The sequence below is a fragment of the Martes martes genome (assembly GCF_963455335.1).
Source record: "Martes martes genome assembly, chromosome: 4".
Classification (NCBI taxonomy): Eukaryota; Metazoa; Chordata; class Mammalia; order Carnivora; family Mustelidae; genus Martes; species Martes martes.
Genome location: NC_137891.1, coordinates 119,685,398 through 119,699,411, shown reverse-complemented (window position 1 = coordinate 119,699,411; position 14,014 = coordinate 119,685,398). Strand labels below are relative to the sequence as shown.

Sequence of the window (14,014 nt, the reverse complement as noted above, 5' to 3'; positions counted from 1 at the left end):
GAACCAAAGCCTGTCAAACCCCAAGCCAGCAAACCCCTCAGAATCTAGAACAACTGATCCATGTACCCTCTAATGAGGAAATTAATTTCACATTACCTTTTCAACTACGAGATGTTTTTTTTCATCAGGGCTGTAGGATGTTTATAAATCCCTTGAAATTATATGAGATGTGTATATATGCATCTATATTTATTTCCTGGAACAGAATAGCTTTTATCTTAAAGGGTCTATAATCATAAACAAAAAGAATATGTTTGATTTCCATGAGAAACTAGTATTTTCAATGGTAAGAAGGAGAGCTCTAAAGGTGATTATTAAATGTTTTATTAGCACTGAAGCCCAACTCATTCACCTTCAGAAAATAATTTTTTAGAGGTTAAGGAATCACAGGGAGAAGTTAAGGAACTGTTGGATTTTAATATTAAAAGTAGCTATGACCATGACTGGATTTGCTAAAATGGGAAGAAAGAAGGGAGTAAATCATTATTATTTAATGATTTAATCAAATATTAGTAATCAACTGTGGTGACAAGTGGTGACATTGAGCTTTCTTTTTATATATGCAGGTGCTGATATTATAAAAAATGATGGAATTTACTCGAGGTATTTTTTCTCCTTTGCTGCAAATGGTAGATATAGCTTGAAAGTACATGTCAGTCACTCCCCCAGCCTAAGCGGCCTAGCCTACTCTATTCCAGGGAGTCGTGCTATGTACGTACCAGGTTACATAGCAAATGGTAAGAATCGTCAGCACCATTATTTGAGTAACATTATTTAATATATATATATCTCTGGTGTTTGTGTGTGTGTGTGTGTGTGTGTGTGTCTGTATGAAAGAGAAGAAGAGAACGAGAAAGAGAGATGGAATTTCAAAACCCTTTATGCTTGGGGTGCCTGGGTGGCTCAGTGGGTTAAAGCCTCTGCCTTCAGCTCAGGTCATGATCCAGGGTTCTGGGATCGAGCCCCACATCGGGCTCTCTGCTCGGCAAGGAGCCTGCTTCCTCCTCTCTTTCTGCCTGCCTCTCTGCCTACTTGTGATCTCTCCTCTTTCTATTAAATAAATTTTTTTTAAAAAACCCTTTATGCTTAAGTCAACATATAATTTGTGCTATCTCTTCAATCCTCAGTGATTCAAAGTAGTCAATCAGGAAGGCAATAGATAATCCCACAGATATTTGGTATATTTCATTTTAGTCATTATTTTGACCTCTTTCTTGTGGCTGTTTCATCAGAATTATTGACAGTTAAAAGAGATTTATTGTTTTTTTTTCTCAGTCATAGCTCCTGTATTTCCTCTATAGAGGTTTAGGCAAGAAAAAGAGGCAAAAGTTGACAGCAGTTGAAAGAAGGAAGCAAACAGCCCAAACAATCCACACAAAAATGAGTTCCTGAATAAATATGAATTTGGATATTACAGACAACTGACTGATTCCTGAAGATGTGCTGTCTTCCTTTAAGGGAAAAGCACCAAATAAATAGAAGATATACATCTTTTCTTAACACCATTGTTATAGTTCCTGAAGGGAAGCAGTGGTTAAAGTATTTAGTGGCATGAAAACAGAGCAGCTCCCATTATTTAATGAAGTGTGTGAAGAATGAAGACTAACAAAAATACTCTGTAATCATTTTAAACAATTTCAGAAAACATTTCTTAACATTCTTATTTCCCAAACTGCAGAATCTTTATGAACACTTTTCATGAATTTTAGCAGCTTATAACTAATCATAACTATTCCATAATATGATTCTATATTTTTGGTTTTTAAGTACTCTTAAGTAGAAAATAATCAAGATGTTCCAGTGAATTTGCATCTCCTGATAATTTTAGTTTTGCCTAAAATATAATTTACTCTCCTGTGTATTTACTTTGGTTTACATCAAAACCAGTGTAAATCAAATTGCAAGGTAACGTAGCTTTACAGCGTGGATATGATTTCACATATAGATATAATACTTTAGTTATAAATAAATATTCCTTCTTTCATTTATACCTCACACATTTTTGAAGGCTTACTAGGTGATAGGCTTAGTCCTAAGAACTTGGGATGGCCACCAGAATAAGACTTGATTCCTACTGAAGAGCTTGAAGGCTTCTATTTTGTCTAGTATCTTTCTAAAATCTCTGAGTTTGAAGGATACATATATCAGCATCTAGTATACAGTGAGATTGGAAAAGTAATATTCAACTGTCTTTTTATTTGTGTATTTTGTAGAGGCTCTTAGCAGCACAGAAAGAAAAAGGTAGGCTTCCCTAGGCATGTCTACTAAACATAACATTCACTTTATCAGCTCACTTTTAGAAGACCACTTTGAGAACACACTTCATTAAATAATGGGAGCTGCTCTATTATCATGCCACCAAATCTCCAGACACAAGAGTGTCTGCACCCTTCTCCTCTCCAAAGGCCAGTGTCTTTGCTGGATCAGCTCTGGATCCCATCCAGAGGCCTTGAGAGCTCACCCTTTCATGGTCCCACTTTACCAGACCCTCTGAGCAGCATTCAAGCATGAATTATCATCCCATATTTTTAAAAAAAATTATTGTCTCCCTTCAGATACTGTCCACCTCCCTGTCATCAACTTCCTTGACATTAGTCTAAACCTGCTGCCTGCATTTTCTCACCTCCAATTTTGACTTTATTCACCGAAATTTGACCTCCACCCAAACCACCCCATTGGAATGGCTCTGGCCCTAGTCACCAGTGACCACTCTGCTGTTAAGTCCAAAGGATATATGTCAGTCCTCAGCAGTGTCTGACACAACTGATTGATTTTGTCGTTGTCATCTCTTGCCTTCTACAATTACCTCTTATGCTCTGGATTTTCTTTTTTGGGGGTTGGGGGGAGTCAGGCTCCTTTTCTGGCTCCTCCTTTTCTATCAAGCCTCTAAGTGTTGGCAGTTCTCAGAGTTCAGGTCTAAACTTCTTACCCTATCACCTGGAGCCACTCTGCCTGGGTTCAGAACCTCGCTCCTCCATCTACTGCTAGCTGTGTGACTTTGGGCAAGTTACTTAGTTTCTGTTTGCTTCAGTTGCATCATCTTGAAAAGGGGGGCTGTAATAACTATACTCTCCTCTAGCATTGCTAGGAAAATTAAATAGTCGATACATGTAAGATAAATAAGTACCTGGCAAGTAGTGAGCCAGGGACTCAATAAATGCTATTGATCATTACTGTTGAAATTGTTATTAGGTAAAACCTAGCAATTCACAGACCTGTACCCCTGGGGATAAAAATACATTATATGTTTATTAAAATAAAATTTAAAAAAAAGAGAAATTGTTATTAGGTAGCCTCATTAACCTGTATGGGTTTAATAAAATCTATAGGCTTATAACTTCCCAATTCATAAGTTTAAAATTATTAAATCTAAATAAAACTTCTTTTTTGAGCTAGAAATCCATGTCTAACTGGTTCCTTGTCATCTTCAAATAGATATTTTAAAGGAATCACAAACCAGTTCCTTCCCTTTAGCTTGCTTCTCCTCCCAAGTTGCTCATTTTAGAAACGTGGGAGCAGTTTCTTTTTCTTTTCTTTCTTTTTTTTTTTTTCTACCAACTTTCTCTCCTTCACCATTCCATACTCAAACCTATCACCAGCTTTTATTGATTTTATTTCCAAATCACATCTCAAACTGCCTACCTCTGTCCTCCTCCCCACTGCTGTCACCCAGCCCACCCTGCCATGTTACCCTGTCTGGACTGTTGCAGTGACTGTCTCAACAGCCCAGTGTTTGCCCATTCTCTAATGAGAGCAGCCACGGTGACCTGTTAGGAAGAAATATGGTCATGTCACTGCCCTGCTTCCCCACAGCTTGTAAGATTAAACTCTAAAATCATTAGAGTAGGCTGCAAGGGCCTCTGTGAGCCTCTATGAGTCTTCTCTGGTTTTATCTCAAACTACTTGCCTCCTTGCTTTAAATTTTTTCTAATTTGCAAGGCTCTTTAGGGCCTCAGAGTTTTTACACAACCTGTTCCCTCTGCCTGAGATATTATTACCTCCACTCTGCCTGGCTGACTCCTACTCACCCTTTAGGATGCCTTTAAGTGTTACTTCCTTGAAAACACTATAAATCGTGTACCTGTGTTATTTTTCTTCACAACACCCTGTCTTTTTTTCTTATGTTTATCACGACTTATAAACATAGTTTTATTAATATGACTATAAATTCTAAGAGGGATACTCTTTTATCTGTGATTATTACCCTCAAAATATTTATTTAGTGAAAGGATGGATGGATGAGTGAATGAATGAATGAATGAATGAATGAATTGTGGAAAAAACAAATTCAATTATTCTAAGGATGTCATAAAGAAAAAAAGTTTTTAAAATGTCTCTCCAGAATCTCTCAAAAACAAGCTATTTGGGAAAGGGTCATTTGTTGTTTTGGCCATTCTTTTCTTGGTCACAGGCAACATTCAGATGAATGCCCCAAGAAAATCAGCAGGCAGGAGTGAGGAGGAGCAAAAATGGGGCTTTAGCCGAATAAGTTCCGGAGGCTCCTTTTCTGTGCTGGGAGTTCCAGCTGGCCCCCATCCTGATGTGTTTCCACCATGCAAAATCATTGACCTGCACGCTGTCAAAGTGGAAGAGGAGGTGACTTTATCTTGGACAGCACCTGGAGAAGACTATGACCAAGGCCAGGGTAGGTTTCTTGCTTCACTCCCTGTGTTTCTACCAGCTGGCATCTCTAATAACTATGTCAGGGGTTTGTTGGGTAAAAATAGCTTTGGGGGCTTCGAGCCAACCAAGCTGCAGAGGGTTGTTATGAAAAGCTTTGAGCTGTTGATAGGGCCTTATATGCTGGAGTGTAGGAACGGGAGCTTGTCAGCTCCCCCAGAACTGAGAAGGCCCTAGTAAAAGAACTGACACTGATCATCTAGCGATCTTGACTGGAAACATAAATACCATATGTAAGAGTAGTGTAGTCAACAGAAATGGGTTCTGCATTACAGAGCATGGGCTTCTAAATACTGGAGGTTATTTAGTCTTCTGAAGATTAGATAGTGGATAGTGAATTCAAAGATTTACAAGTCACAGGGGAATAATTCCCATAAGTCATGCAAAACTTGGTCCATTTTCCACCCCGACTTCTGGCCATCACTTTTGTTAGGGAGACTAGACCCAGCTCTGTTAGGTGGGCTTTCTTACCCTTGTGTGCGTGAACACTGATGAGGTTCTTTCTCAACATTCCTTTTTCCGAGGTCTACACTAGGTTCAGGCTTCCAGCATCATTTCTTGATCCCTGTAGCAACTCAACAAAATAACTTTCCTCAGAGAATAGTTTTTCTAACAGCTTTGCCATCACCAAAACATGGTTATCATTGATTATACATTAGACACTTTCTTTCCTGTTGCCTCTGATTGAGATGCCTATAGGAACCAACCTTCTCTATTGAAAGCTTACTTTTTCAATATCAGTCAAAGTGACCACCTTGGGCCTTTGCCAGTCTTTTTCCAACTTGGGTCATCTTTATTTGGCTTTTAATTCTTTACCCATTTACTACATTCACCAGAAAGCATCTCAATTACAAGTAATTCTGTGCTCCTGAGGAACATCTATATTGTAGCTTTGTCTTCCTGCTCTTTTATCCAAAATCTATCTCTTCTGGTCAGAGAAGAAAGAAGTGAAATACTTTACACTCTGAATTAAGGATTCTCCTAATTTAAAGATTGGAGATGTGCAATGATTGAAACTCTGGGATGGGTATGTCCTTTGTATAAAGGAAAAAGCTGTAATTTACATGTCAGGAAAAAAAGTGTTCCCACTCTGGCTTTCAGTCCAGCTGTTTGATCTTTGGCTAGTGCTTAGCCTCTATTGGCTTCAGTTTCCTTATACGGAAAATAGGACTACAAATATTTATTTCATAAGGTATCATAAAGAGGAAACGAAGTGACTCATATAAAATCAGAGAGGGAAGAGAAAGTATGCCAAGTTTCCTGGGCCGCTGGTTTGTTGCTACTGCCTTCTATCTAGCTTTTTATTTAGATTCAAGGAGCCACAAGCGCTCCTACCTGTATTTAAAGGTAAGAGTGGTGCCACCTAGTGGCACCTAGTGAGAACCTAGTGTTCTCACTTTTGCCTCAGTACCTCCCTCAGAAACACCTAGTGTTCTCAAAGAGACAAATGCAAGTTCAGTCTCCCATTACTACTGGAAACTGTTCCTTTCAAGAGCCCTAGGAATTTCAACTACACTGCTGAATTAAAAGAGGAGAAAGGAAGTGTGCAGTGTTAGTGGTTATTAACGTCTTGAAAAGAAGAAATACAACCATATGGGACTTTAGAATTGGCATCACAAATGGCATTAATCAAGGGAATAGAGAGCTCTTCATGGATCTTCACTGATGAGCGGGATGATTGAAGTAGACCTGGCTTGTTATAATATAAAAACCATAAACCACAAAAGATAAGTGGGGGGGGGATGCCTGGATGTGTATTAAGTTGCTAAAATCATTGTCATAACTGATTTGATGACTCAGCAAAAGCAAAATTGACCAATTAGTCTTGAATAGACCAACTAACAAATAGGTACCTGTTTAATCCATAAACACGTGGTTTCATTGCCTATTTTCCCCTCACAAGTTATTGTCTAGAAAGGCGTTCTCACCTTTATGGTCAGAGTTAAAAATAATGGGGGTATGTCTCTGGCTTCACAATTATAAAAAATGTGACTATTCTTAGGAACCCTGTTAACAATAAATGAATATCTCATATATGGACAAGTATATCAGTATTTATCCAGGTAGCAGCCCTTTACCATACTCAATGTCCTAGAAAAGATGACCCGTTATGTGGAATAAACAAAACATTATCAGATCGCCATTATGTATACAGACTAGGCATTATGGAAATGGGTTACCTCGTTGGGTTTTCATTAAAAGTCTGGGGTAAAATAATTGCTAAAACTGAGTACCAAGCATGTTCTGCATCTCCTTTGTATTTCTTTTTTAGAAATTAGGGACACCTGGGTGGCTCAGTCTATAAAGCATCCACCTTTGGCTCAGGTCACCATCCCAGAGTCCTGGCATCAAGTCCTATATCGGTGTCCTTGCTCAGCAAGGAGACTGCTTCTCCCTCTGCCTGCTGCTCCCCCTGCTTGTGCTCTTTCTCTCTCTTTCTCTCTGACAAAAAAAACAAATAAATAAAATCTTTAAAAAAATAAATTAAAGTGAAAATATATTTATTAAGCTACTATTCATGCCCACCACAGCACTAAACATTATATAAGCATAATTTAAGATGGTCATTGCACTCTAAGAATTTATAATCATACGCTGAGGAAAAAAAGGCATAAAATGGTCAAAAACCACAGTTTAACACAGTGCCATTTATATGGCTTGGAAGCCACAAAAATTAAAAGGCTGTAGAGATCAGTGTGGGTGGGAGCAGAGGAGAAGCCAGGTTCTTACACCAGGGCCCAAGCAGAGCCCTTGGACTGGGGCCAGACTCCAAAAAGTACCAGTCTTTTACCTCCTTCCCTGCACTGACTACCTTCCCTACGTGCCTAACAGCCTGACATTCACAGTCTTCCTCTGACATCATTTCACCATGTTCTTATATAACCATTGCTACAACTTACTATCTTTAAAAATTGTTGAAAATGTACTGCTTCTGAAGAAGCTGTTCCATAACAGCAATTGTTGTTTCCACTAGCCCTCCTCTATCCCTCAGTTATACTATAAGCTGGAAGAAGACTTAATGTAGGAGAGACCCAAAATAATCCTTAGGGGATGAACTGGATTTCAAATGAAGAGAGGAAGTAGCAACTGTTAACAATTGAGAGACCTCCCTGAAGATGGGACCAAGTCTTCAGCTTCCTGTCCCAGACCTCAGTTCAAGCTCAGAGCTTTCCCTACTAGGAACTTACTGATAAAAATGCTAATGGAGATGTAAGCCTCAATAACTGGAAAAGCAGCACAGTTACTGGGAAATAAGAAATAGGAGGGAGTGTAGCCAGGGAGTGTAGCCTAGTGGGAGGCTGCACAGCACAGTGTTAAGGTATTGGGCCTTGGAATCAGACACCACATTTTACCTGTGTAAACTGAGGCAAATTACTTAATTTCTCTCAATTTCTGATTATTAATCTGCAAAAGCAGATCGGACGAGTAGCTATCTCAGAGTGTTGTTAAGAGAGTTGAATGAAGTAAGGCACAGAGAGGGATTAAAACAGTGTCTGGTCCATACTGTGTTCGATAAATGTCAGCATTTGTAACAGTTTGGAGACAGAAGAGATCTTAGAGATGTGCTAGTTTGACCCCGTTGTTTCAAATGTAAGCGAATGACCCGGAGAGTCTAAGTGTCTTGCCCTAGGCCATAGAGCTACTTTCATTGGCTAAAATACACTGTGAAAAAAGAGAGACCAAACATAGAGATATATACCTAAGAGGTCAAAAATGCAGAACCAGCCTGACTTCTCTTTCTCGCAAGGAGAGAGGTAACATAACAAGTACTGTAAATGGAAGGTGCTTCTCCATGAATGCATGAACTGAGTTTGAGTCTTTGCAGTTGCATAGCTGTTCTGCATAAAGTTTAATAGGTGCTCATAGTAGAAAGGAATGGGATTTGGAGTTGGAAGAAATGAATTCATTTCCAGCACTACTATTTCCTAACTATTCATCATGGTAGCACATTTAACTTCCTGAGTCCCTACCTTTTTGTTTAAAATGAGATGATCAATTTCACAGAGAGAGAGCAGCGGATGTGGAAAATCTTTGTCCATGCTAAGACTTATGAAATATTACTTGTTTCATTATCTAGGAGAGGACTCTTGGAAAGCACCATGGAAAGGGTTTTCTCCAGAGAGAGCAATGGACATGTTCCACTGTGAGTGTGTAGAGGATGGTCAGCCTAGCTTCTCACCCATGTCTGTCCTCCTGTATTGGAACCACCTCAGGAAGCCCAGTGATTTACTCAGAGGGAATCAGCTGATTGATAAATTTGAATATAAAGGCTATTTTGTTTTGACAACTGTCTCTAAGGGTGTTTTATTCTAATTACTAGGCAGGGATAGAAATAGTCTCACTATCAAAAATTATTATAGATTTGGAAACTATTCAAAACATAGTCATCAGAATATTTTCACTTTTTAACTAAAACTTGAAATGTCCTATGGTTTTCATTCCTCAGGACAAAATCCTTCTTTGAAGCTGCTCTATTCATTATTAAATTTATTTTTGGCCATTATAGGTAAGAATTATGGTATTATTAGAGTTGGTTAGTACTAAAGGTGGCTTCCATTTTTTGTATAATTATTTATTATTCATAATTTTAGTTTTGAATTGGTAACACATTCACATGGTTGAAAATCAAAATGGCACAACAATGTGAATGTAATACTTAAAAAGCACTGAACTATACCTTCAACTGTACACATTAAAATTGGTTAAGATGATAAATTTTATTTTATATGTATCTTACTCCAATTTTGAAAAATCAAAACAATATAAGGAAAATCAAAATAATAAAATTCCTGCCATCAGCTTCTCCAAATTTAGCTGTTCTATAACACGCAGTTTTTTTTAACCTATCACAGTCTGCCCTGAATTAATGTCATACCACCTCACATATAATGTGAGAATCTTTCAAAAGTATAATCCCACGTACCCTCTGTCATCTTTTGTGGCCCTGCTGTCATATATTGTGCTGCTATATTTTTATAAAGACTACAATGCATTGTTATGGCTTCTGTTTTAAACAATCCATTGTCTTTTTGATAAATTTTAAAGAAAAAAAAGTGACCCTTTTTAGTAACCCATATAGTCACCATTTCTAGTCTTCCTTTCTGTAGGTCTGAATTTTTCTCTATCTCCATTTCGCTTGTAGCTCAGGTCTTCAGGTGAAATTCTCTTGGGATTCAATTATTGAAAATGTGTTCATTTCATCTTCAGTTTTAAAGTACATTTTCACTCTTTAAAAAAAAGTACATTTTCACTAGATATAAAATTCTAGGGCAATAAATTTTTCTTTCAGCACTTTAAGTATGTTTTCATTGTCTTATGGCTCTATTTTTTTTTCTGATGAGAAGTCAGCTATCATTCTTACTGTTATTCTCCTGAGTGTAAAGTGTCTCTCTTTCCCTTTGGCTGCTTTAAATTGTTTTTATCTTTGGTATTCAACAGACTGACCAAGATGTACCTCAGTGTGGTTTTCCTGATGCCTATTCTGTTTGGGGATTGCTGAGTTTCCTGGATCTGTAGAGTATTCTTTTTGACCAGATTTGAAACATTTCCAGCTAACACATCTTCAAAAAACTTGTGTTCTATCCTTTTTCTTCTTTTCTTCCTAGAATTGATATGATAGGATATAATATGATATGATATGAATATATTGTACCCACATACACTAAATGGATATGTCAGTAAATCACAAAAATCATTGAAATTGTATTTAATTTTTATCTTTTGTCTTGAGTGCTACAGTTCGATTTTTATGAACTTGTCTTCAAACTTACTGATTTTTTTCTTCTGTTGTGTCCAATCTGCTATTAATGTCAAATGAATTTTTTCATTTTTTTTCCAATTCTAGAATTTCCATTTTCTTCTTTTTTTTAACTTTCCCTATCTCTCCTCAAATTTTCTATCTCTCCATTTGCTATATCCAACTTGTCCTACTGACTTTTCACATGCTCATCATGGGTATTTTATTTTTTATAAAGATTTTATTTATTTATTTGACAAAGAAAGAGCAGCAGCAGGTGGAGCAATAGGCAGAGGGAGTGGGAAAAGCAGGCTCCCTGCCTGATGTGGGGCTCAATCCCAGGACCCTGGGATTATGACCTGAGCTAAAGGCAGATGCCTAACCGACTGAGCCACCCAGGTGCCCCTCATTGTGGTTACTTTAAAGTCCTTATCTATTAATTGGAAATCTCAGTCATTTGTGACTCATTTTATTTCCTGATATTTTCCCGATATTACATTTTCTACTTCTTTGCATGTCTAGGGATTTTTCTGTTGTATATTGGGCATGTGGTAGTAAATTATAGACTCTGGAATCTGTTATACTCTTCTGAAGAGTTTTGAAATATTTTCTCTTCCTTCTTTCTTTCCTTCCTTCCTTCCTTCCTTCTTTCCTCCTATCTTTCTTTTCCTTTCAGAGAGAGAGAGCGAGAGAGCACATGAGAGTGGGGAGGGGAAAAGGGAGACGCAGGTTCCCTGCTGAGCAAACAGCCCAATGCAGGACTTGATTCCAGGACCCTGAGATCATGACCTGAGCCAAAGATAGATGCTCAACTGATGGAGCCAGCCAGGCACCCCAAGAGTTTGGAAATGTTTTTGATATATAGCTTGGTTCACCTTGAATTTGAGGAGGCTTGGTTTTGCTTTTGGCTAGGGTTTGTCTATTTCAGTTTTTCTCTTAATCCAGGGCATATCCCTTAATTCTGAAACTCAATCTTTATTCCTAAAGCATGGCTGTTTCAGTGTTTTAATGGATATCTTCACATATTTACCATACTCCTCAAACTTGACAAGACTCACACTCCAAACTCTATCCCCTTGATGAGCATTAAAATAAAACTCTGTTCAGTTTTTCAGCCTTCTAGCTGCTCTTTGTCCCTTGAGCCCTTATTGTTTCATACATACATGAATAATTAGAAGTCTTCCAATGGTCTGAAAAAAGTCCATGCATAGATTTGGGGGTGGTCCCTCTCCAGCTCCCTCAACTTTCAGTTACTCAGGCAATCCCATATTCAGTCTTCTGATTTCTCAAATCCAAAAGGTAGCTGCTTTGTGTTCCAGCTATCATATCTGTACAGGACAGGGAAGTGCCTTAAGAGAAAAAGCTGCACAAACATGAATCATCCCTACTCTGATTTCTTTCTTTTAAGGATTGTAACACCTCTGGTTTCTGCCTATTTTTATCTGAATCCAGTGCTTTAATAGCTTTGTGAGGTTTTTTTGTTTTTTTTGTTGTATTTTTGCTTTCTTCAGAGTTCATACCTGTTATCTTCTGGAGAGTTAGTCTAAGCCACGTAGCCCTTACCAGAACTCAGAACTAAACTTTTACCTTTGACTTAAGTAACATATATTTTTATTTTATTTTAAGATTTTATTTATTTATTTATTTGAGAGACAGAAAGCTAGAGAGAGAGGGCGCACACAAGCAGGGGGAGTAGCAGAGGGAGAAGCAGACTCCCCACTGAGCAGGGACCCTGATATGGGGCTTGGTACCAGGACCCCAGGATCATGACCCCAGCGGAATACAGACACTTAACTGACTGAGCCACCCAGGCACCCCCTAGAGGGTTTAATAGAATCATGTAAAATTTACAAATAACTTAGGGAAAAATAACACCTTTATTATGCTGAATCTTCCTATTCAAAAAACAATAAGTTTTTCCTCTTGTCTAGGTTTCAATATGAGTTTTTATGTAGTGTTTTAAAGTTTTCTTCACATGCAATTTTTGTTATGTTTATTTCTAGGTATTTTTAATTTTGTTGCTATTCTCATAGTCATTTCAATAAACTAGAAAATTTACCCAAGTGACTTAACCTTTCCATTTATATTTTTTTATTTTCAGCCAACAGCTATGAAATAAGAATCAGTAAACATTTACAGAATATTCAAGATGACTTTAACAATGCTATTTTAGTGAATACATCGAAACTAAATCCTCAGAAAGCTGGGACCAAGGAGGTATTTACATTCTCACCAAAGTTTTTCACAAAAGGACCTGACCACCAACCTGATGAAGAGACACAAGAAAACCACAGAATTTATGTGGCAATACGAACAATAGATAGGAGCTCCTTAAAGTCTGCTGTATCTAACATTGCCCAGGCATCTCTGTTTATTCCCCCACATTCTGCTCCTATACTTGCCAGAGACAATCTTATATTGAAAGGAGTTTTGACAGCAGTGGGTTCAATAGGAATCATTTGCCTCATTATAGTCATAACACACTGTATTTTAAACAGGAAAAAGAGAGCAGACAAGAAAAAGAATGGAACAAAATTAATATGAGCAAATGTACAGAGTACCTTCCTCCTTAGATATAAAATCCATGGCCTTTACACTTTACAAAACCATACCAATAAAGTCAAATTAACACCAGAACTATTAAAAATGCTTTGAGTTTTTGTATAATACAGGTCAGATTTTTACATGGTAAGCAGACAAAAATTCTTTTATAACACTTATTTTTGGAAGGAAGTTAGGAAACTCTTAAGCTTTGGTTATGGACAAAATAATAAAAATTATTCTCCAAGGTAATGTCTTTAAAAGCAAAGGCAAGGGCAAGGTTGAACCAAAGTAAAAAAAAGCTTGTTTTATTATAGAGGAAAAATAGCCCCAGATAAAGGAAAGGAGGTTGGTATAACCGTCCATATGAACAGTTGCTTAGTTACTTTGAGTAATTTTTATTTCCCCTTATCTTTTCAGAATAGGTTGCTTTTCTATGACTAAGGATCAAGCTGCATTTTATATATGAAGCCCCTATTGTAAAGTTCTTTACCTCTTGACATTTGGTTAATTATACAACAGATCAAATCCCACTACTAGTGGTCAAAGAGATCTTTGTTCACTTTAAGAGTTATTAAAATGTGGGTATTATCCCTGTCCCATGACATTAGTTTTGTAACAGAGGTCTACTGAATTTATTGCATATGAGATTGTATTCTTATCAAAGCAGCTTTCCAAGTTATTGCTTTGGTGCTATTCGATAAAAATGGTTGTAACTCTCATAAGGCTTTAAATAAAGCATAAAAGACATAGTTCTGGGCTTATCTTAATGCATACACAGGCTATATGGTTTTATTTTATTTCAACTACAGAAGAGGCCATGTGGGACCCTGGGGGAAGGAAAAAAGTGACCTTTGGAAATGGTTAACTGATTCTATCTTTTGTTCAAAGAAGAGTCTGGGCATCCTTTCTCCATCAAAGGTTATTTATCTGTGGGTGTGGGTGGTGAATAGAGAGTGAAGCATGGGTCACAAGAAAATAAAAATCATGTTTCACCTAATTTTACTATCCTTATTTTTTTAAAGATTATTGAGCAATAGAATAATTTGCCTTGTA

General features: G+C 37.4%; 1 protein-coding gene across 1 annotated transcript in view; it reads left to right on the top strand.

Annotated features, from left to right (window-relative positions):
* Window positions 1-13,700, top strand: part of LOC308341676 (calcium-activated chloride channel regulator 2) — a gene marked incomplete at its 5' end in the record, with an annotated part of 39,998 nt that extends 26,298 nt beyond the window's left edge. Inside the window, 2 exons of the mRNA XM_080801683.1 lie at window positions 4,412-4,645; window positions 12,519-13,700. Coding sequence (XP_080657809.1) covers window positions 4,412-4,645; window positions 12,519-12,961 — 677 coding nt within the window. The 3' untranslated portion in view covers window positions 12,962-13,700. The remainder of the gene's footprint in view (window positions 1-4,411; window positions 4,646-12,518) is intronic.
* Window positions 13,701-14,014: the final 314 nt, after the last annotated feature.